The following is a 24795-nucleotide window of genomic DNA, read 5'->3' as shown; positions in this document are numbered from 1 at the left end:
TGTGTGGAGGTGGAAGTCTCTTTGCCTGGGCAGGGTCATTGGAAGTGCTTTTTGGCTTGGTGGAGCTGCTGCTTGACTTCTAAGGTCAAGGTGGTCTAGCCCCTTCACTTCTCCAAAATAAAAGGCAGGCATCTACCTTCCTGGCAGGGTTGTTGGGAGTTGGCTCTGAAGCTAGGCAGGAAGAGCAGTAGTGTAGGCACTCAGGCTAGATTGTACTTCCCACTGTCTTTTTTTTTTTTTTTTTGAGATGGAGTCTTGCTCTGTCGCCCAGGCTGGAGTGTAGTGGCACAATCTCGGCTCACTGCAACCTCTGCCTCCCGAGTTCAAGCAATTCTCCTGTGTCAGCCTCGCGAGTAGTTGGGATTACAGGCGTGAGCCACCATGCCCAGCTAATTTTTGTATTTTTTGTAGAGACAGGGTTTCACAGGCTGGTCTTGAACTCAGCGACCTCAAGTGATCCACCCACCTCAGCCTCCCAAAGTGCTGGGATTACAGGCATGAGCCACCACACCCAGCCCCCACTGTGCAAATTTTGAAGGTCACCAGCTCAGCCTTGCAGGTGGGCTATGAGGTTGGCTGATATCTTTGATCAGGCACCTCAGCCAAGCAGGAACACAGAGGTCCACCAGTATCTGCATGCTGTTCACTACCTCTGCTTCCTTTCTTTGTTTCTACCTGATTCCAGGCAGTCTAGCCATGTGGTTTCCCCTAGTGCTTCTCATGAGATGAGACCGGACTGGGCTTCCTGGGAAGCATCTTGGAATGCTAGGGAAACTGGATCTGGTTTTCTTTTCCCCCTGTATAAACTGTTGGCCTAGGGAATTCTTCATCTGGCATTATGTCAACTTGGGGGAAGGGAGTGAGCAATATAGTCAAAGTGAGACTGTTCTTACCCTTTGAATTCAGATTTCATTAAGCTTTATGGACCATACTAGTGTCTCAGACTAGTTTCTAAGTGTTGGGGTTTTCAAAAAGATGTTCTAGTCTGTGGAGTTGCTAGCTGAACTTTCTATGAAAGCAAGTGGAGGCTGAGACTTCCTACTCTGCCGTCTTGCTCTGTTTTTTATTTTCTCTTACATGGACTTTTAAAAGAGTTGGCTAGTCTCCTACTTGTAGTCTCATCGACATTGCCCCATCTCCAAACCTTCTACATACTGCTTTCAAAGTTGTCTAAGAGAGGACAGTGGTTCTCAAACTTCAGCATTCCTAAAAATCACCTGGACAGCATGTTAAAACAGATTGCGGGCTCCATGTAGTTTCTTACTCAGCAGGTGTGGAGTAGGGCTTGAAAATGTCCATTTTTAACAAGTTTCCAGTTAAGTGATGCTGATGCTGCTGACCTAGAGATTACTTTGGGAACTACAACCCATTGGATCGTTAAGTTATTCTTAGCTTAAAATCTTTCATTAGCTATCTTCTGTCTACAAAAGTCCCAAGACATCTGTCAGCTTATTTGAAGTACTTATGAAAAGTGCACTTTATTGGGCTTCACACTCAAGATTCTTAATAGATCTGATATCTATTACATATCTCATACATATTTCTATTAATGAACACCTTTGTGTGACAATTGGTTTACTTGTCTGTCTTCTATTAGTTAATGAACTCGAACATCACTATCTCCAGCACCAGTGTTTGGCATATAATTGCCCAGTACATAGAAATGAGATGCCTGGCTAGCTCAGTTAATAGAAATTTTAAAAAAAATTAATTAAAAAAAAAAGGGAGAAACGGCAGAACAGGTGGCAGTGATGGTGACTGATAGGGACAGGAAGGAAAGGAGGATCAGGAATATAAACATGGAATCAGAGTAAATAGGATATTGAGGAATACTTCTGTCATGCTCATTCCTGTGAACTGCCCTCCTCTATTCATTTATTTACCCACCTTAGACCACCCAGACTAGTCAAGTATCTTCTTTCCTTTTCCAGTATCCAAGTCCACCCAACTGAACTTTTGCTAAACCATGCTTTCCACAAACATTTTTAACTTCCCAACAAAGAATTACAAAAAAGGTCATTATTTAATGATTACACATTTTTCCACTATCACTGAGCAAATATGGTGTCCCTTCTGTTACATGAACTATAATAGGATATCCAGGTAACTAGTAATTTTTCTCTCTTCCATGAACATGGCCCCTACAAAAACAAAACAAACAACAACAAAAACAAAAAAACAGCTGGAATGTGTAGAACACGTTGAACTAAACGGTCTTATGCCCCTTATGCTGCCATATCTGGAGGTGAGGGTAGGAGGAACTTTGCAATTCCATTAGCCAAAATTTATTTTTATTTATTTCTTATATCCATTTATTTATTTAGCCAAGCCAGTACCTGGTTCTGTGCTATTCCCTTAGGACAGGACCAAGACAGATCAAGCCAGAAGGGGCATCATATCAGTTTATAAGACTGGTCTGTTATCTCTAATCAGGGTTATCTGGGTTACTTTTCCAAGCTACAGCCAACTTGGGGCAATTTTGATGAGATATCTCTGTGCCCATGCCACCCATTTTGCTCTAAACTACTGAGTAATCTCATCAAAATGTTTGCTGCCAAGAGAATCATACTTTAAGATCCTATGGAAAGCATAGAGAGATGGCAGATTCCCTATCCTTCTCACCCCTACCTCAAGAACCACTATATTTAGGCTGAACTACTTTAAAAAGCAACTAACTAATATACTTATTTTCGTGCTATTCTTCCAATATACCAACAGTGCCCTTGCTGCTACTGTAACATGGCATTCTCCCCAAAGCTATTTATATGATTCAGTCTTGCTTTTGCTTTTGCTCAAAAATCATCTCCTCAAAGATGCCTTCTAGCAGTGCCATTCTTACCACTATTTCCTTGCCCTGATTTCCCTTTGCTGCACTTATCACTACTACCATGGAATGTTATATTATACATAAATTTATTTGCTGTATTTTCTGCACCACCTAACTCCCCCATCCTCATGCATATTTTAAGCTCTGTGCAGGTAGGACCTTTGCATTTCTTATTCACTGCTATATCCCCAGGGCCTAGTATAGTGTCTAGTGGTTAATATATCTTTGTTGAATGGTTGAACAGACTCAGACTGAATGCCAAATAATGTTAACTTAAAAAAAAGTATACGCATCAAAATATTTAAGGAAACATTAATTTAAACATAAACTGATATTGGGTACCTTGGTTTTATACACACTCCTCACAATGCTTCCTTTGGTGAAACCTTTCAGAACTCTTCTGCAAGAATTATTTTCAGAGCCAGCTTGTGAACTACATGATTGGTCTTTTTACTTCATAAGTCTTATTTTGTCTCACCAGAAGTTTCAGAGTGTAACAAACCAAACTCAGCACAGAAAACATAAGACAATATAGTTTAGATTCTCTAAGACAAGGTCTCATAAATTTAGATGACAAGTGACAATATCAATGGACTAAGTATATCACCTCCCATAACCTAAAGGGCTAATACTCATAAACATAAAAGTTCTGGAGTATGAAATTTAAAACACAAATTTTGGATATAAATTATCTGAATACAAAGCTGTAGGTAATTCTTATCTTTCACTTCTCCTCGTAACTCCAAACATAATGCCACTGTAGGTGGGTTGCTGCTAGACTACATCCAAGATTGTTCAGCTGAGGACTTGCCCATTCTCCCAGTTACCTGGAATTTTCAACCTTCCGATACTCTAGCCAACAAGGCATTTGCACTCAGTTTCTTCTACTGATCTAGCCACACATCATCTCCTTCACGAATGCGGGCAGTCTAAAGACTTCCTGTCTTGTAAAGTATTGTTTCAAACAACTAAAAGGAAAATCTTTGGAAGCAGAAGTGGAAAAACAGGAAAAGTGGCAGCAAAACCCTGAGCCTCAGGATAGTAGCTTATTCAAAAGTATATTTACACGTCACAGGGTAAAATAGACCAGCTGAGTCCCTATCTTAGAAAGGAAGCCTACTGCTTCCTCCTAGTAGGCAACAAAGAGAACCCCACCTAGGACTTTAACCCACTCTTTTCCCGATGCATTCCAATACTATTAGCCAGCTGAACTAAAAGAGAATGGGTGCTGGTAGGCAACTCCACTGATCTCCCTTTCTTTAGCAATAATTACTGGCCAGCTGAGGGCTAAAGATAATGAAGATTGAAAGAAAAGCAGACATACCAAAGGTACTGTGTCAAGTAATACATGAGATGTGTTCATAAACGAATGAGTTATTCCAGAGCCATACAAACAAATCAATCTCTTTACTGGACAGGCATACCTCTCATATGTATATTATTCAAATATACTAACACATGAAAGATCACATCACCTTGTTTACGGATACATTTAATATCCCTTACCCTTCCCGACTTTCAAAACATAATAGTATACAAAATATAAAATATCTTAAATATTTATAAAAATCACAAGAAAAAAATAGAACGTATGAAAATATTTTTATCTGAGTTCTCCCTCATTGTTGAGAGGCAGCTTAGTTTGCCTTGAGTTCATAACTGTTGAGTGGGTAGGAGTATGCCCTGCCTAATACTATTCTGTCCCGGAGAAGTTTAAATAAAACATAGTAGTTGCAGAAGAGGATGAGAGCCATGGAAAGTGTGTGGTTCCACTTCTCCGACCGCAGCAAGGAATAGAGCTGATAGAAGACGACACTGCCCTCAATAAGGATAAGCAGATTTAACAGCCTTAATGGTCGATGAAATAAGAACTGTAAGGAAGTTAAAAAAGCAAAATGTTATTTCACAGAAAAGTAATGGCTGTAGTTATTCTTGCATTTATTTTTCTAAAATAATTTAATATTTACAGGTTCCCATATATAATAACAAATAGATCTGTTTATTTACTATCAGGCTATTTCTTGCTATAAAGACTGAAACATTTTCCTTTTTGCCCAAGAAATAATGAAATAAGTTTTATTTCAATGCCCCTGAGACACGAAAAGAGATTATGCCCAAAAGAAAACTACTTATAAACATTTTTCTTAGACTGTATCTTAGGTATAGATTTTATTTAGGGTAAACACGAAAGTATATTTATCTAAGACAGAGGTGGATAAAGGACCAAATAGGAAATATTTTAGGCTTTGTAAGTCAAGAGGCAAAAGTTAAGGATATTACATAGGTACTTATGTAACCACTTAAACATGTAAAAAACATTCTTGGCTTGTAAACTAAGACATAAATACCAACACTAGAGAAGTTTGGGGAAAAGAGAGGTTACAAATCGAATATCAATATAAGTTTTTTAATTTTTCCTTAAACTGTTTACCCACCATGGTCACTTACTGAAATCCTCTACACCATATACCTGTGTGTTTAATTACTGATTTTCTTCTGGATATTGAGAAGTAGGGTACACAAAGACAGGATAAGGAGGAAGGAAAAATGAGTCAGAATTAGACTAAAAATAGGGCTTACTACTATATTTACTCCCACTAAATTCTCCACTCTAAAAGGCTAAATTCTGGTTTTCTAATATAAAGTTATGAATACAAACATATAGGCCACAAGTTGTAAAGGAACATTAACAGTTCAGTTTAACCAGTCTAATCCTAAATCTAGATGAAGACAAACAGTACAGTAACAGCAGTGATCAGATCTAAAAGAACTAATTTAAATGGAACTTAGATCTCAGAGCTTACACCTCAGAATGAAGCCAAATTATCCTGACAGCTTTAAGTTTCCAGGTTCAAGAGGAAGAAAATGTTTAACCTGGAGTCTGACAGCGATAGGTAATAGGCACATTTTAAATGACTGTTTTGAAACTTCGGTGTGCCTAAGAATCATTTCCAAATCCACAAATGCTGCCAATTCCTGGGATCATCCAGAGATTCTGGTTCAGAAGTCTGATATAGGGGCCCTGAATCACTTTTTAAAAATAGTGGGCCAGGTGGCCCATGGATCACTTGGAGAAGCACTGATTTAACTATCTATCCAGTCCTGCAAAATCAGTAATAAATCAACTTGCCTAATCTTCTTTCCATGGATTCCATCTGATTTTTCAGCTGTCCAAAGCTAGCAAGGAAAATACCTAATTTTCACGCAGAAAATTCTAATGAACTATTTGGCTATCACAGGTCTCAAGGAGATAGCAAGGACCAACAGAAGTCATTAATGGCCTAGAGAATTCAGCTGGCTGAATTAAATATTCTATACAGAAATCAAATGCTCATGTACTTGTGACTTAAGTCCTTTCCTCCACCTTAAGGCATTTCCACTGGCGTCAAGAAGGAGATGCCTGTCATTTTCTCATTCAAGGGCCTTTCACCTTCCCCATGTTCCTCCCAACCTGCCCCACCCTGCATTCCCCTACCATGGTATTTATAAGCATCATGCCTGGTGCAAGTTCCCAACATTTAATTGAAGTGTCCCTCAGTGACACACACCTGCAGAACCAGAAAGCCCATGTACCCCCTCACAGGAACTGGGAAGGACTGAGGGAGAAAGAGATGCAAGTATTTTTAAAAGATCTTCAATTCTTGTTTCGAATATGATCCCCTTTCAAAAGCAACGCACTGCACTATGGGCATTTTTACTATAAACAGTCTCCCACAGGCACCTAGTTTTCCCCACTCGCATTGGTCAGCTGGTCTTTCTTTTATAAGTATATACTTTTGCCTTGTACAGATAATTTCTGGAAGGCTGAAAGACCAAATAGATCATAACCAAAGGGATGAGTTCAATGGAACAGAAGCTGGATATAGTGAGTTTCTATTGCTTTTTCCTTTTTTAACTTTTAAGCTTTTTTTCCTTTTGATGGCATTTATCTGACTTCCAAAGGGGAAGCTAAAGCCTTTTTAAAGAAACAACATATATGACAAATACCTAAAAATAAAACCACCACACTATTAATATATTAAATGTCACTTATGGATACACAGATACAGTATATCTTAACAATACCACTAAACCAAACTCTTACAAAACAAAAATAGTAAGATGAAAAAGGAGTCTTAGATAACTGCCTACTTGTTTCAAGTAATACTAGATTCAACAAATACCAATGTAACTACAGAAACCAGCTAAGCCACTAAAACTGGAATAATGGTATATGATCTTCAATCTGCCCTTCAGAAGACATTTCCAAAGTACAGGGACCACTGTTACGCTAGTGGCAATAATTACCTTGTAATAATTTCCTAGTATGTGCTACACACTATGCTACATGCTTCCACACAGGTGGCCTCCTAACACTTACCCCTAAGCTTATGTTTGAAAATAAATAAGTGGTACTTGCATAAAAGCGGGCATGGGATACATCTGAAGGCACTGCCACGTTGTAAGGCCCCATGGCTCTATATAAACATCTGCTGTGCCGCACCAGCACCCCTTGAGGCCATATTGTATTTTCTGACCAACTAAGGGAGAAAGAAATGCAATGTTAGCATATTGGCAATTACAGATAAGATAGTATCTGGCAAGGCCAGCTGTATTTTAATGGAAGGAATTAAACAATCAAGGCTTCATCTGCCTGAAAATACAGTAATTCCATGGTCAAACTGGAGTAGTTTTAGAAAGGATTTGTTACTTTAAATTCATTGCTATATAGTACACAGAGGTTGCAAAGAAGTACAGTTAACTCAGTGTCAAAGGACTTAAGAGGCTTAGAAGAATGAGCAGACATAAATGTGTAAGCCAGAAAATAGTGTGGCTATGAGTCACACTATGAGCCAGAAAATAGTGTGTAAGCAGGCAGACTGTCATCTCCATCCCAAGTGAGCAGTCTACTGGTGGAAATGCTAGAGGGAACAAACAAGAAGAGAAAGCTGATGGTAATAAGCGTAGTGGAGAAATTAGCACATTGTCAATCTAGCATGACATTTACTGCAGAATTACATCCCAAAAAACTATAGGAAATCAGTTTGCTTATCACACAATTCAAATACCTCACAACTGTAAGAAGGTATACAGTAGAACACAGCGACACATCTCACACACACACAGACTTTTCACTGCTTTGGTGGTTTATTTTTATAGGTTTCTCTGGGGGAAAAGAAGTTACAGAAGCAGCAGCTTCATTCTTTCCAGCACAGTGGAGTTTGGGTGGGGACAGGGATCTTCAGGTTAAGCTTTTTTTAAAAAAATCTAAGTTAATTCATCTCTTCCTGATTTTGGAAAGGTTAGTTTCCTAGGGTAAGAACTGGGAGGCAGTTTAGATATGTTATTTAAAAAAAAAAAAAAAAAATTCTAGCACCCTGAAGCTTTCCCAGTTCAGAAAATGTTCCACCAGCCTTGCTGACACTTACCAGCATTAAAGTGATGATACACCTCATGGCCATGTGCCATCAGTAGCCTGAAGATGTACAGTACTAGTACTGTGGATTGTATTTTCAATTTTTATTGAAATCTGTCCTTTGCCCACAGTCGGGTTTCTTTTCAGCCTGGCCCAATCTCTTTCAGTTCCTGGGCTTGAAGGCCTGTGCTAATCTGTATCAGACATCAAGGCAGATAATTGAAGGGAGAACTCTCAGGGGGAGAGGGAAAGGGAAGGTCACCTCAATCTGTCCCACTTAACTAGGGAAAAATTTCTAGGAGATGAAATTTGTGAAATGTTCGAATTACAAAAGGGGGAAGATGAAGATGGTTTGGGTCTGAAAGAAAAGTATGATGAAGGACTCAGAAGTGACAGAATAAAACGGTCCTAATGTTAGCCATTTTGGATCACAGGAGCCATGTGGAGTAATGACTGATAAGGGGGACACAACGAGAAAAATTCTTCCAAAGAACTCACAGTCAGGCACAGTTCTCACTTAAACACAGGAGAAGCAGGGAAATATTCAGTAGAGAGTTTAGAAAGAAAATAATAGTAAAAAAGTACAGGTAAGGAAAATTACTAGAATAAAACTGCATGTATTAGAAAGAAAAAAATGAGAGAAGCATATTCCAGCTAAGTGTGAGATGAGTAGCTAGCAACTACTCAGCTGTGGCAATGAAGATGAGAAGACAAATCTTAAAGTCTTCTAAAGAGGAATAAAATATATGACTCTTTGCATTTGGGCAAAGGGGTAAGATTGAAAGAAAACTCCAATTGCATTGCTTGGGAGACAAATTATACACTCTAAGAGTGACTGGGCAGCTGAAAGGTAGAACGCATTTAAGAAGCTGGGGGTGGTGGTGGAAATGAGTTAATGTCCCTTGTATTCAGTTTAGCATGATGACAAGCATCCATGTAAGACAAAAACTAAAAATTAAATGTTCAAAGCCAAGAGCAAGAATGACATACAAAGCAAATAAACATGATCAGCAGCATGTAGGAAGTGTTACATGGTTTTACCCTCTAGCTTACTCACATGTGCTGGGGAGCATTGCTGTAGGACCCATGTTCCAGCTTCTGCCACTTGCCCAGGTGAGCAGCTGATTTATGTAGCAAATCACAGTATTTGGATGGCAACAGTTGCGTGGTGAGCATGACAAAAGCATTGATCCACACCATAATGAGGTGCTCGCATGACCAGCGCATGTCATAGTACTGGGTACTCTGGAAGAGATCAGAAGAGAGAGAAATGATACATGCACTGGTAAAAAGAGGCAGGCATGGGTGCGTGTACATATGCCCTGCAGACAAATGCCACACTGAATCACACATGCACTGGTGGTCCTGCTGTCCGTGCAGAAAGTTCAAGAGCAGAGTCCTCCACAATCCTTCAACCTGACTTTCTGGCTGTATGAGTTAGGGATGGGAGGGAGAGGCAATTATATTTTAAGTGTCTCCTTTCTAGAAGAACTGAGTGTTCTCTGAAGGACCATTCCGGCTGCAGAAGTACTTCTGAATGGGTAAAGAAAGGGCACTAAAATGTCCCAAAAGATTTTGGGCCCAAGTGACATCCAGACCATTTTTCTTTTCTATTGAAGTAAACTGAAGTTTAGATAAAGGTTAGATTAAATTCAAGGAAACTCCTGACAACCATGTTAAGATCAACCATAGTAGGCTGAGTTTTACTGAAACCTTGGTCCTCTTAAGCTACTACATACTGATTCTATTATAAGTACATTTTGATTCTCCCCAGAAACTAAAAATACTTAAAAAAAAAAAAAAAAGAGGGGACCACCACGGGTGCATCACATATATGGAAATACCTATCCGCCAACCAGGAGCGGTATTAGTGCACTCCAGATGCAGCCGAACTCCACCATCCAGGCTGCCAAAGGGGAGACAGAGAAAAGGGGGATTAAACAAGAAATACCCAGTTTATGTAATTCACACACAGATCCAGGAAGCACATAAAAGTAAGATAACCACTTACCTTCACAAAACACAGGGGGAGAAATGCAACATAGTAGGCACTGAAGAGGGAGTTGAAGAGAACCTCCTTCATTCTGTGGTTGAAATCTGCTTTCAGACATTCTACTTCATTGCGAATGAGGTCTGGAGATAGGGGACAACTGTGGGTGGGGATGGGTGTGGCATTATTAAACTGTTCTTTTAGAGACTCCAGCAACAAGGAGAGAAAGTCTTTGGATTTGGCCAAGCCTCCCACAGTCGAGGCACTTTCCTCTACTGCCTGGTGCTGAACCACATAGTTATAGTCTGTGAGAAGAAGATGAGCTCTACTATCTTGATGAAAACAGCAAAGAGGAACATAAACACCAAACCTGTAAAACAAAGTGTGAAAATGAGACCCCAGATACCACCTTAAATCACACCTTATAACTTATGTCAATAGAACTTACAACTTAAGTCAATAAAATAGTCAGGACCCACAAGAGTAAACATAACTCAGGAGGGGCACTGCTGATAGTAAATTCATTATCTGGAGAGCTCTTCAATTTCTTTCCATAAAAGCCGTGTACATTCATTGTAGATTATAGAGAACCTACAGAAAACCACAATGGCAAAACACACATCACCTAGCAATACTCATTTTTATAACTAGATGCACATATTTCCAATATAAAGTTTCTAAACTTTATATATAGTTACATATGCTTTTTTCCTTTTATGTTTGGCCTCATACAGTACAATGTGTTTTGTATCCTGCTGTTTTAACTTTGCATGTGTGCATGTGTGTGTACTGAGTATTTTCCATGTGCACTGAGTATTTTCTGAAGTCTAAATATTTTTCTATGGCAATTTTTAAAGATACAATAGTATTCTCATATAGAGATGCCATAATTTACCCATTTCTCTCTTGCTGGAAACTTAGGCTGTTTCTTATTTTCCACTACTATAAATAACAATGTGATAAGGATTTTCCTAACACGTGTTTACATTTGATCATTTTAGTACAGCTTGTCCTTCACTTCAAATGTCCCCTTCTTAGTAGGGGACCCTCCTGCCTCCCTACTGTATCACTCATCCCACTCCCACAGGCGACCCTAGTTCTCCTTTCCTGCTTATTTTTCTCCACAGATCTTACCATGTTTATTCGATTTTTAACTCTGGGGCAGTTTTGGTGTTTTCTTTCTGAGTCATTCTAGAAGTACAAATGAATTTTTAAAAGTAAAATTACTTGGTTAAAGAAGTGAATTATTTTTGACACTTTTGATAACTTCTTATAGTATTCCAACTGTTGGTTCCTTAAAATTTTTTTAAATACTTCAAGTCCTCATTAAGTAATTTCCACATTGTGACCTAGGTATTATAAATTAAATGCTCATTTCACGGACATAAATTCAGATATGAAAAATAGCAAATAAAAAGACATTTAGGGCCAGCCACAGTCCCTCATGCCTATAATCCCAGCACTTTGAGAGGCCAAGGCAAGTGGGTCACCTGAGGTCAAGAGTTCAAGACCAGCCTGGTGAACATGGTGAAACCCTGTCTCTACTAATAATACAAAAATTAGCTGGGTGTGGTGGCACGTGCCTGTAATCCCAGCTACTCGGAGGCTGAGGCAGGAGAATCACTTGAACCTTGGAGGTGGAGACTGCAGTGAGCCAAGATCACACCACTGCACTCCAGCCTGGGCGACAAGAGCGAAACTCCTTCTCAAAAAAAAAAAAAAAAAAAGATATTTAGTTATACATTTTATTACAAACTGAACAAATGACACTTATCCATAGTTTTCTACACAGGGAGAACAGATGTTACTTGTAACTAATTAAGAACATTCTTAGCATTAGCTCTGGGATCCACTGTGAATGTGCCCTTGGGAGGACATGAGTGGGTAGGGGTAGAAGTATTAATTCTAATTTTTTTTTGTTTTTGAGACGGAGTCTCACTCTGTCGCCCAGGCTGAAGTGCAGTGGTTCCATCTCGGCTCACTGCAAGCTCCACCTCCCTTTTCACACCATTCTCCTGCCTCAGCCTCCTGAGTAGCTGGGACTACAGGCGCCTGCCACCACGCCTGCCACCACGCCCGGCTAATTTTTAAAAATTTTTTTAGTAGAGACAGGGTTTCATCATGTTAGCCAGGATGGTCTCAATCTCCTTACCTCATGATCAGCCCACCTCAGCCTCCCAAAGTGCTGGGATTACAGGCATGAGCCACCACACCTGGCCTAATTCTAATTTTCATTTATTTATTTATTTTGAGAGAAGGTCTTACTCTGTCGCCCAGACTGGAGTATAGTAGCGAGATTATGGCTCACTGAAGCCTCAACTTCTTGGGCTCAGGCAATTCTCCTGCCTCAGCCTGCCAAGTAGCTAGGACTACAGGCACATGCCACTACATGCAGCTAATTATTTTATTTTTGGTATAAACAGGGTCTCCCTATGTTGCTCAATCTGTTCTTGAACTCCTGTGCTCAAGTGATCCTACCGCCTGGGCCTTGCAAAGTGCTGGGATTACAGGTGTGAGCCCCCACACCCAGTCAGAAATAGAAGTATTAGACAAAAAAACTCTCATATGTGCATATTTGTCATGGCTACAGCAGGTCATCATAAGTTCAATACTGCCAAAACACAAGCTGCATGTGTAGGTGTAGGGATGGGGATAAGAGGTGGAGTGTGTGGTAGATTGCAATGATGGTCCCAATTCTTTACCCTTCTTTGTAGTCTCATTGCCACATAACTGCATGGCCCTCATTCTATGGGTGAGGCCACCTGCCCTATCCCCATACTGGGCTCTACAATGGAGGGCTTTGTAAGGTAAATAAAATAATTAATTAAAGGATTTTAAAGAGGGTTAGTAACATGATTAAATTTCCCATTGTGAAAATCATTCTAGCTACAATAAAAATGAAATGGAGGGGAACAAGAATGGATTATCAGAAGACCAGAAGAAGGTTGATAATGCAATAGTAAAAACTATGGAGAGCACTGGACCCAAATAAGACACACTTAGGAACCACAACTGTTAGACTTTAGACTAATTTACCCTAATGAGAAACTATTTGAGAACCGAAGGGGGAAAAAGCGAGGCAGAAAAGGGCCTCTTTCTTATTTTAACCTATGAATAAACAGGAAATTAAATATGTTGCTATTGTCATAATCTAGTATTTTAAATTTCTCACACTTTCAATTTTTAAATTGAAGTTTAGATAAAAGGTAGATTATACAACTTCTTAAAAGTAAAGAAGGCTAACACAGGCAGACCTCATTTTATTGCATTTCACTTCATTGCACGTCCCAGACACATTATTATAAACTGAAGGTTTGTGGCAACCCTGCATCAAGCATATCTGGGGGTACCATTTTCCAAAGTGCTCACTTTGTGTCTCTGTCATATTTTGAGAATTCTCCCAATATTTCAAACTTTTTCATTACTATTACATCTGTTATGCGAAATGTGATCTTTGATATTACTACTGTAATTGTTTTGGGGTACTACAAACTGCACCCATATGAGATAGCAAACTTAATGGATGAAAGTGTGTGCTCACTGCTCCATCAATGAGCCATTCCCCTCTCCCTCTCCCTCACGTCAGGCCTCCCTATTCCCTAAAACACAAGAATATTGAAATTAGGCCAACTAATAACCCTAAATGGCCTCCGAGTGTTCAAATCCTACCACCTTTAAGAATTATGCAAAATCTACTCTGTCAATGCTCTAGAAATAGAACAACATAATCTGGATGACAGGACATCTGTTTATAGCATGGTTTACTAATAAGCTCACTGTTGAACCTACTGCTTAGAAAAAAGATACCCTTAAAAATATTATGTACGGCTGGGTGTGGTGGCTCAAGCCTATAATCCCAGCACTTTGGGAGCCTGAGGCAGGACAATCACTTGAACCTGGGAGGCAGAGGTTGCAGTGAGCCGAGATCATGCCACTGCATTCCAGCCTGGGCAACAGAGCGAGACTCCATCTCAAAAAAAAGATACTTACTTACTGCTCACTGACAATGCACCTAGTCACCAAAGGCTCTGATGGAGATTGTTTTTATGCCTGTTAACATAGCATCCATTCTGCAGCCATGGATCAAGAAGTAATTCTGATTTTGAAATCTTATTATTTAAGAAATAGTTTTGTAAGGCAAAACATATTTCTGCATTAAATAGAGATTCCTCCAATGGATCTGGGCAAAGTAAACTGAAAACCATCTGGAAAGAATTCACCATGCTAAATGCCATTGAGAACATCTGTGATTTATGAGAGGAGGTCAAAATATCAACATGAGCAAATCTGGAGGAAGTTGGTTCCTACCCTCATAGATGACTGAGAGGTTCAAGACTTCACTGGAGAAAGTAACTGCAAATGTGGTAGGAAAAGTAACTAGAATTAGAAGTGGAGCCTGGACCGGGTGCAGTGGCTCACGCCTATAATCCCAGCACTTTGGGAAGCCAAGAAGGCTGGATCACTTGAGCCTAGGAGTTCGACACCAGCCTAGGCAACATAGCAAAACCCCACCTCTACAAAAAAATAAAAATAACAAAATTAGCCAGGCGTGATGGCACACACCTGCAGTCCCAGCTATGTGAGAGGCTGAGGTGGTAGGATCACTTGAGCTCAGGACAGATGTTGCAGTGAGCTGTGATCATACCACTGCACTCAAACTTGGGCGACAGAGTGAGACCCTGTTTAGAAAAAAAAAAAAAAGTGAAGACTGAAGATGTGGCTGTACTCTCTCACGATCAAACTTAAACAGATGAGGAGCTGCTTCTTATGGATAAGAAAGTTGTTTCTTCAGATAAAATCTATTTCTGGTAAAGATGCTGTGAACACTGTTGAAATGACAACAAAGAATTTAGAATATTATATAAACTTAATAGTTGTTACAGCAGTAGCAGGGTTTGAGAGAAATTACTTCAATGTTGAAAGAAGTTCCACTGTGGGTAAAGTATCATCTATCAAACACATCACATGCTACAGAGGTATGTTTCATGAAAGGAAGTGTCAACTGATGTGGCAAACTTCAGTGTTGTCTTATTTTAAGAAAGTGACAAAGCCATCCCAACCTTCAGCAACCACCACCCTGATCAGTCAGCAGCCATCAACACTGAGGCAAGCCTCTCTACCAGCAAGAAGATTACAACTCATTGAAGGCTTAAATGCTCATCAGCATCTTTTAGCAATCACGTATTTTTTAATTAAGATATGTACTTTTAAAAGACATAATGCTATTGTGCACTTAATAGAATATAGATAGTGTAAAGCTGGGCATGGTGGCTCACCTCTGTAATCCCAGCACTTTAGGAGGCCAAGGCAAGAGGATCTTAAGCCAGGAGTTCAAGACCAGCCTGGGTAACAAAACGAGACCCAATGTCTACAAAAAATCTAAAAATTAGCCAGGCACGGTAGCACACGCCTACAGTCCCAGTCCCCTAGGACTGCTTGAGTCCAGGAGGGCAAGGCTGCAGTGAGCTGTGATTGCACCACTGTACTCCAGCCTGGGCAACAGAGCAAGACCTTGTCTCAAAAAATAAAATAAAATAAAATAGACTACAGTATAGTGAACATATAACTTTCATATGCACTAGGAAATCAAAAAATTGACATGACTTGCTTTATTGCGATATTCGCTTCATTGCAGCAGTCTGGAACAGAACTTACAATATCTCTGAGGTATGCCTGTATGTTTAAAACTAAAATGTATTTAAATTACATAATTATTTCATTGTTTTAAGGGGTGTGGAAAGCCTCTAAGAATAAGTAAGTTTCTTTATATACTTAAATTGAAACAGAAAAGTTCGTTAGCCATCTTGATGATGGTAATCCTCTTAAACTTGGCCAAAATGTTCTTCAATATATCTATAATTAGCCTTTCAAATCAGATATGGTTAATCTTCTCATTCAACCAGTAAGGAGAATGACTAAACATTTATTTTCAACTCAAATAGTTGAAATATTAATCTATAAACATAGAAACAATTGATGTAAAATATATTCCTCATGTGAAATCAGTCAAGAAAAATGTTTGTAATAGATAACTCATTTGTAGAAAACAAGGGTAATATTAATGAATTCAGTTGATGAGTGACTTACATAACTGTTTAAACAATGTAATCAGACCTACCATAGTATAACCAATAGAAAGACTCTTCCTGTCATCTTTATTAGCACAATCTCTGATTATGACTTGATTTTATACTTTGTAATTACCCACATAAATTCACGCTAACACTTCAGCACCATAAATAATATAAAGCAATAATTCTCAAACTTGAGCATGCATCAGAATCACCTTGAGGGCTTGTTAAAACACAACTTGCTAGATCCTACTTTCCAGTTTCTATGTCAGTAGGTTTGGTGTAGATTCTGAGAATTTCTAACAAATTTGTAAGTGATGCTGATGCTGCTGTTCTAGAAACTACATTTTGAGAACTACTGATATAGTAATAAGGACTCTGGAATGAAAAAAAAAAAAAACTTACTCCTCAGCCTGGGCAACATGGTGAAATCCTGTCTCTACAGAAAAACAAAAACAAAAACAAAACAAAACAAAAAAAACCCTAAAAAATTAGCAGGGCACGGTGGTGTGCACATGTAGTTCCAGCTATTTGGGAGGCTGAGGTGGGAGAATCGCTTGAGCCTGAGAGGTCAAGGCTGCAGTGAGCTGAGATCACTCCACTGCACTCCAGCCTGGATGACAGAGCAAAACCCTGTCTCAAAAAAAAAAAAAAGCAACCGTCTCTGGACAGTGGTGGGGTCTGATGGGAAAGTGGCGTGACAGAATCTTGTTGAGTATGCATAACGCTCTGAACTCTTGATAGGGGATCAAGTCACACAGGTGTGTCCACATTTATCAAAACTCCATATACACAAGATTTGGGAATTTAATGTAATTAATTAATTTATTTATTTGAGACAGAGTCTTGCTCTTGTCGCCCAGTCTGGAGTTCAATGGCACAATCCCTGCTCACTGCAACCTCCATCTCCTGGGTTCAGGTGATTCTTCTACCTCAGCCTCCTGAGTAGCTGGGATTACAGACACACGCCACCACGCCCTGCTAATCTTTTTTAGTAGAGACGGGGTTTCGCCATGTTGGCCAGGCTGGTCTCAAACTCCTAACCTCAGGTGATCTGCCTGCCTCGGCCTCCCAAAGTGCTGGGATTACAGGCTTGAGCCACCGCGCCTGGCAGGAATTTTATTTATATGAATTTAACTTCAAAAGAAAAAAAAGCTGTAAACAAATATCGAGCTCTAGTTAATGATACATACATGCTGCAGTATTTAGGGGGAAGTAAACTGAGGTCTGAAATTTAACTTTGAAATGCATCAAAAGTAAGATGAACTAATGGATACAGGGATGGAGAGATGGGACAGGTAAGTATTACTATAGTAAAGCATTAATAGGCAGAATCATCTAGGTGAGGATTACACTGGTGATAGCTGTAAAATTCTTTCAACCTTGTTGAATGTTTAAAAGTTTTTGTAATAAAATGTTAGTTACAATCATAATACATATACATGTCTACAGCACTTGAATATGGCATACAGTAGACCCTCTTACCTGCAGGAAGACATTCCAACACCCCAGTGGATGCCTAAAACCATGGATAGTACCAAACCCTACATACACTGTTTTCTCCTATACTATATATACATACATACAATAAAGTTTTAACTTATAAATTAGGTACAGTAAGAGATTTAATAATAAAATAGAACAATTATAACAACATACTGTTTACAATTTCATGGATAGAAGATTCATTCTTACAGTAAATCTTAGCAACCTCAGCATGATTTTTCGTCTTTCCTTATTAAGTCAAGAACTTTCCCTTTTCACTTAAAAGGAAGCACTTTACAGCTTTCCTTTGGCATCCCTAATTGTGAGCATAACTACACTTTGGAGCCATATTAAGTAAAATAAAGGTCACGTGAACACAAGTCCTGTGACACCATGCCAGTCCATCTAATAACCAAGTCCGCTACTAAGCAACTAATTGGCAGGTAGCATGCACAGCATGGACATGGTGGACAAAGAGATGATTCACATCCTGGTGGGACAAAGTGGGATGGCGAGAGATTTCACCATACTACTCAGAACAGCACACTATTTAAAACATAAATAGTGACAAATTATTTAAAACATAAATATATGACAAATTATTTAAAACATAATTTTAAATAATTATTTAAATAATTATTTATTTAAATAAAATTATTATTTAAAATTATTTAAAACATAATTTGTCATATATTTCTGGAAATTTCTACTTAATGTTTCTGGACCTTGGTTGATCGCAGGTAACTGAAACTTCAGAAATCAAAACCATGGATAACGGAAGACTACTGATTGTTATTTTGTTACAGGAACCAGAAGATCAAAGTAATATGACCAACTAAGAGTAAGACTGGTTTTCGAACCACTGCATTCATCTAAAATTAACTACCGTTTGCCCAAATATAGACAGCAAGAGGGGCCTTTACTTGATGAAGAGAGATAATTAAAATATTCTCCACTGACAAGACAGCCCTACATTTCAGGTTCCCCAGGAGTAGTCCTGGTTTATGCCTGTTGTCCCAACTGCACTGCAGTTTAGAAAACAAATTGTATGTTCACCATGCTCATGGATTTCCCAATTTTCCAAATGCTTCATTTATATTTGAAGAATTTCATTTTTCACTCTTTTATAGTATCGTTTACATGACCAAAGTATTTCTTAAGATTTACTAATGAATGGTAAAACTGGAGTACTCACGGGTAGCCAAGGAAAAGGAGATTGAGGACTGAATGGCTTCGAAAGAGATTGACGAGGGTCCAACAAAGTACCCATCCACACAAAGTGAGTAGTACCAAGCGAGCTGATATCAGAACCATGTAGTGAATCATTGATGCTGCACCTGCCTTAGTAGCCTGAAAGTTTGGAAGAACCAAAAGGAACATTTTATAAATGATCTTCTTCAAAAGTAGTGTGATTCAAGTAAGAACTTAATAGGTTCAGTGGAAGCTAAAATGTGTCTTTAAAAAATGAAATAAAAGAAAAACTGCTCCATCCCACCTTATCTTCATAATAACTGAAAATTCAGACTTCTCCAGACACAGCTGTTTCCTTCTTTCACCCGATAGTGCCATCTACAAACCTCTTTTAAGGTCTTATTATATCATCTAATTTGTTTACATTGAAGCTTCTCAAAGTATGTTCCACGAATCGTTTATTTTGTTCCATCAGAATGACCTGGGCTACTAATTGGACATGTAAACTCCTAACAACTTCCCTCTCCAGGGATAAGGAATAAAGTCAAGCAACCTATATTTTAACAACTTAACCAGTGATTTATTTATGTATTTATTTATTTATTTTTTAATTTTTTTTTTTTTGTGACGAAGTCTCGCTCTGTTGCTGTAGCCCAGGCTGGAGTGCGGTGGCTCAATCTTGGCTCACTGCAACCTCCGCCTCCCGGGTTTAAGCGATTCTCCTACCTCAGCCTCTTGAGTAGCTGGGATTACAGGCATGCACCACCATGTCCAGCTAATTTTTGTATTTTTAGTAGAGACAGGGTTTTACCATGTTGACCAGGATTGGCTTGAACTCCTGACCTTATGATCCATCCACCTCCCAAAGTGCTGGGATTACAGGCGTAAGCGACTGTGCCCAGCCTGATTTTTTATGTATATAAACATGGAGAGCCACTAATTTATCTGTCTTACTTCCCACTAAACTAGAAGGGCCTCAACAGCAGTAACGATATTTTTATTTTTCTTTGAATCCTCACCTCTAATCTGCTTGGTGAATTAATGTTTAATAAATGAGTGAAGTTTCAAAAAATAATCTAATCTTCTCTGACAGATCCCTATATAAATAAGTTTCTTTTTTAACTTTTGCAAACATGGAAATAATGCATAATCACTTCCAATTCTTTTTATCACAGCTATTCAAATATGCTTCTTCAATTGCAAATCTTTAAAACCAACTAACTATAGTAAGTACTTGTCATAACTTACTCTGCAATGCCATTTTCTTTCCAAATTAACTAGGGAGAAGAGAATGAGCAAAATGTAGGGGAAAATGGAGGATCCCCATAACCTCTAAGAGAGCAGTGTTGGAAACCAGAAAGGAGAAAAAAAATATCTAGAGTCAACAGTACATGGTAGGGGATAGGAGCTTTTCAGTTTCCTCCTACATATCCGTTTCTTAGTTTACAGATCATATTATGGAGTACCTATAACATATATGCAATATACTGTACACTGAATACCATATATAGAGAGAGAGCATATATATGTAATATATAGTTACTTTAAAATGCAAAAAAGCAGTTAAATAAATGCCATAATGAACGGCTTAAGCCTCAAACTATGGCTCAAGCTGTTCTCAGCCATAGCCTGGCACATAGCTTCACATAACTCCCCTGATACATACCTTCATGCCAATTTACCTCACAAATCAAAGCTTAGTAAAGTTACTTAAGCTATTGGAGTTACTCCATTACCTCCTTTTCAAAAGTTGAGGGTTAGAAATAAAAAACACTGCTTCTGCCCAATGTCACCAGAGCACAGAGCTTGGATTTGTTGATTAATTTTGCCTTATTCCAGAGCCCAAGCTGCTAATCACTGTGCTATATGTGACAGACCCTTTACCGGGTCCTAGAGGCACAGTGGTAACCAAGACAAACAAAACCCCTGTGTTGATGAAGCTGACTAACCAAGAAAAACAAGTATTAAACTTATATCTAATCATTTTTATAATTGTAATGAGTGCTATAGGAAGAGTAGGCTGCTATGGAAAGTAAACAACAGGAGATCCTATTCTAGAGATAGCTTGTGTTAGTAAATGATATTTAAGCTGAGACCTAAAGGATAAGCAAGAGTTCGCTAGGTGAAGGGCAGAAAAATATTCGTAACATTATGTTAATTTTAAAGTACAGGATATGAAACTGTATACAAATAATTCTCAAATATATTAAAATAAATGTAAATATAAAATCTTCATATGCATACGAAGATCAGGAGAAAAATACAGCAAAATGCAGTCTTTGGCCAGGTGAGGTGGCTCACACCTGTAAACCCAGCACTTTGGGAGGCAGAGGCAGGTGGATCACCTGAGGTCAGGAATTTGAGACCAGCTGGGCCAACATGGTGAAACCCGGTCTCTATTAAAAATACAAAAATTATCTGGGCATGGTGGTGGGCGCCTGTAATCTCAGCTACTTGGGAGGCTGAGGCAGGAGAATCACTTGAACCCAGGAAGCAGAGGTTGCAGTGAGTCAAGATCATGCCATTTACAGCCTGGGCAACAAGAGCAAAACTCCGTCTGCCCTCCATCCCGCAAAAAAAGTGGTCTTCAATAATGAGACTGTGAGCAATTTTTAAATGTCCTGCTTTATATTTTAGTGTTTTCCAAATTTTTTTCAATAAAATATACTACTTTCCTATTTAGAAAAACAATTTTTAAAAAGAAAGTTGCTTCAGGTTGGTAAAAGAACAGCTAAATTTATTTCTAATCTTGTGAAGCAAGTACGTAAGTAGAGTTAGCCTGGAGGTGAACAGGCAGAGCTGGCCTGGAGGTGAATAAACAGACTCTACCTACATGGAGAGGTAGTCCTCTCTGAATAGCATTTCCGTTTATGAATTAATTACCAGTAGCCTCTCCTTTAATATTATTGATCTTTCTCAGGGTAGGGACCCTTTCTGTGATATATGCAAACAAAGGAGGAAAACATATTTTACTGGAAGGAAGGAAAGATGATTTATGATAGGTTTTATCCATCTAATTTAGATACTTTAGGAAGAAAATCACTATACAGCTCTTATTTTAAATTTTTGAATAGGTAATACATTCACATCACTCAAAACACAAAACATGTAACAGTGCTTGTAGTGAAAAGCTTCCCACCTGCTGATCCTGTCTCCTAGCCACCAACTGTGCAACTGTTATTAGTTTGTGTGTCCTTCTGGAAACAATTTATTCATATATAAGCAAATATATTTTGTTCCCTCCTCCTAATTTATTATTTTTTTTTTTGAGATGGAGTCTTGCTCTGTTGCCCAGGCTGGAGTGCAGTGGCACGATCTCGGCTCACTTCAAGCTGCGCCTCCCGGGTTTATGCCATTCTCCTGCCTCAGCCTCTTGAGTAGCTGGGACTACAGGCGCCCGCCACCACACACGGCTAATTTTTTGTATTTTTAGTTTAACCGTGTTAGCCAGGATGGTCTCGATCTCCTGACCTCGTGATCCGCCCGCCTCGGCCTCCCAAAGTGCTGGGATTACGGGGGCGTAAGCCACCATGCCTGGCCACTCCTGTCTCATTTTAAACACTGTTCTGCACCTTGCTTTTTTCACTTAACACCCTGGAGGTCAATACATAAACACATCTTTATGTTTTCAATGGCTGTATGCTATTCCATTATGTAGATGTACCAAAATTATTTAAACATTTCCTTCCTGATGAAAATTAAGTTACAGAATTAAAACTTTGATAAAACTATGTTTAAATTTAGCTTAAGTATTCTGTTCCCATTAAAAACTGCAAGCCTTGGCCAGGCGTGGTGGCTCACGCCTGTAATACCAGCACTTTGGGAGGCCAAGGTGGGTGGATCATTTCAGACCAGAAGTTCGAGACCAGCCTGGCCAACATAGTGAAACCCTGTCTCTACTGAAAACACAAAAATTAGCTGGGTATGGTGGTGGGTGCCTGTAATCCCAGCTACTCAGGAGGGAGACTGAGGCAGGAGAACCACCTGAGCCTGGGAAGCAGAGGTTGCATAAGCTGAGATGGCGCCACTGCGCTCCCACTTCAACCTGGGTGACAGAGCGAGTCTCCATCTCAAAAAAAAAAAAAAAAAAAAAAAAAATTGCAAGCCTATTCCAAGTAAGGCTATGCAAAAGCTGCTATACTACTTTTAGGCCATTCAAGTTATAATCTTTGCAGCAACAAGGTAGAAACCCCAGTTTTGAAGGGTTACACACGAACTGGGCATACTAACTGGACAGGTACAAGCAGCCATTTCCAAGTAACTGAAGGGATGAAACAGAATCATTTCCTATTTTAACAAATGAAAACATAAAATTCCATTGAGATCCTCTAAAGAAAGAACACGCTTTCTCAATATACTAAAAAGTGAGTTTCTATTTTCATCCTCTAAATAAAAACTCTGAAAGAAAAGATTATAAACAGACGTTCCTACTGTGAAAAACAAGCAATCCTACTACCCGTGCTTTTTGGTTAACTTCAAATGGTTTTCAGATCTTGGCTTAGTATTTCCAATTACTCTGCTTCCAGAAATAGGGCTCCTGAAAATCAGAGCTTACACACACAGACTTTCCACATATGTTTTGGGAAAAACAAGTTGACTCTCAATTATTTGTGATTATAGTAACTATTCATTTAAAATTTCACACTGAATTATAAATTCCAAGATTAAAATCATTAGCCACTTCAGCTAAATTAACATTTTTTGTTTTTGTAATCACAGGGCACAAGATAACAATATTTTAAGAAAGCACATTTTCCTGCCTCATTGGGATTTACAAATATATGAAAAATGAGGCTAGGCGCGGTGGCTCATGCCTATAATCCCAGCACTTTGGGAGGCTGAGGCAGGTGGATCACCTGAGGTCGGAAGTTCGAGACCAGCCTGACCAACATGGAGAAACTCCATCTCCACTAAAAATACAAAATTAGCCAGGCGTGCTGGTGCATGCCTGTAATCCCAGCTACTTGGGAGGCTGAGGCAGGAGAATCGCTTGTACCCAGGAAACAGAGGTTGTGGTGAGCCGAGATTGTGCCACTGCACTCCTGCCTTGGCAGTAAGAGCGAAACTCCATCTCAAAAGAAAAGAAAAGAAAAATGATACCAATGGCTAGCTCTGTCAACAACTTTTAATTTTTTTTTTTTTTTTTTTTTTTTTTTGAGACAGAGTCTCTGTCGCCCAGGCTGGAGTGCAGTGGCCGGATCTCAGCTCACTGCAAGCTCCGCCTCCCGGGTTTACGCCATTCTCCTGCCTCAGCCTCCCGAGTAGCTGGGACTACAGGCACCCGCCACCTTGCCCAGCTAGTTTTTTGTATTTTTTTTTTTTTTTAGTAGAGACGGGGTTTCACCGTTTTAGCCAGGATGATCTCGATCTCCTGACCTCGTGATCCGCCCGTCTCGGCCTCCCAAAGTGCTGGGATTACAGGCTTGAGCCACCGCGCCCGGCCAACAACTTTTAATTTTAAAAAGGATCATTTAATATTCTTATTCTTTGTCATTCTGCTCACTAAACTTAGATTCTAATCTTCAGATTAATCCTATACAAATTCTGATAAGTCACTGCTTTTTAAAAATTCTAAGAAACTCAAATAAATGTTTCTTGCTAACAATCTTCTCAAATGGTATATATCAACAGTATCAAGTGAATATTATCTGGAACTGAATGTTTTAGGTACAACTGTATGTGTACAGATAATACTTCATATTAATAGTTACCTGACATTCATCCTATTTTTACTGAAACTATTTAAATTTTTTAAATTGTACTGAAAAACTCAGAAACAGAACACAAGCTCCGACCCTACAAATGAATTTTCTAACAGTTTTTGACACTTGAATTT

The 24795-nt window shown here is 39.0% G+C and overlaps 1 protein-coding gene across 4 annotated transcripts in view; it reads right to left on the bottom strand.

The window, feature by feature from the left end:
* Positions 1-4219: 4219 nt before the first annotated feature.
* The window catches only part of LOC105470343 (transmembrane protein 39A), a 34983-nt gene continuing 14407 nt past the window's right edge, over positions 4220-24795 (bottom strand). For 3 of the 4 annotated variants that reach the window (XM_071092377.1, XM_011722205.3, XM_071092375.1), the window contains 5 exons: positions 18964-19118; positions 10234-10582; positions 9280-9467; positions 7227-7347; positions 4220-4698 (listed from right to left, as the gene is read on the bottom strand). In XM_071092377.1, coding sequence (XP_070948478.1) covers positions 4465-4698; positions 7227-7347; positions 9280-9467; positions 10234-10582; positions 18964-19118 — 1047 coding nt within the window. In that variant the 3' untranslated portion in view covers positions 4220-4464. Of the gene's footprint in view, positions 4699-7226; positions 7348-8235; positions 8417-9279; positions 9468-10233; positions 10583-18963; positions 19119-24795 lie in introns of those variants that run through there. The other variant, XR_011620333.1, reaches the window with a different exon arrangement.

The sequence above is a fragment of the Macaca nemestrina genome, chromosome 2 (assembly GCF_043159975.1).
Source record: "Macaca nemestrina isolate mMacNem1 chromosome 2, mMacNem.hap1, whole genome shotgun sequence".
Taxonomy (NCBI): Eukaryota; Metazoa; Chordata; class Mammalia; order Primates; family Cercopithecidae; genus Macaca; species Macaca nemestrina.
Note: the sequence above shows the minus strand (reverse complement) of the source record. Positions and strands in the feature narration are given on the sequence as shown.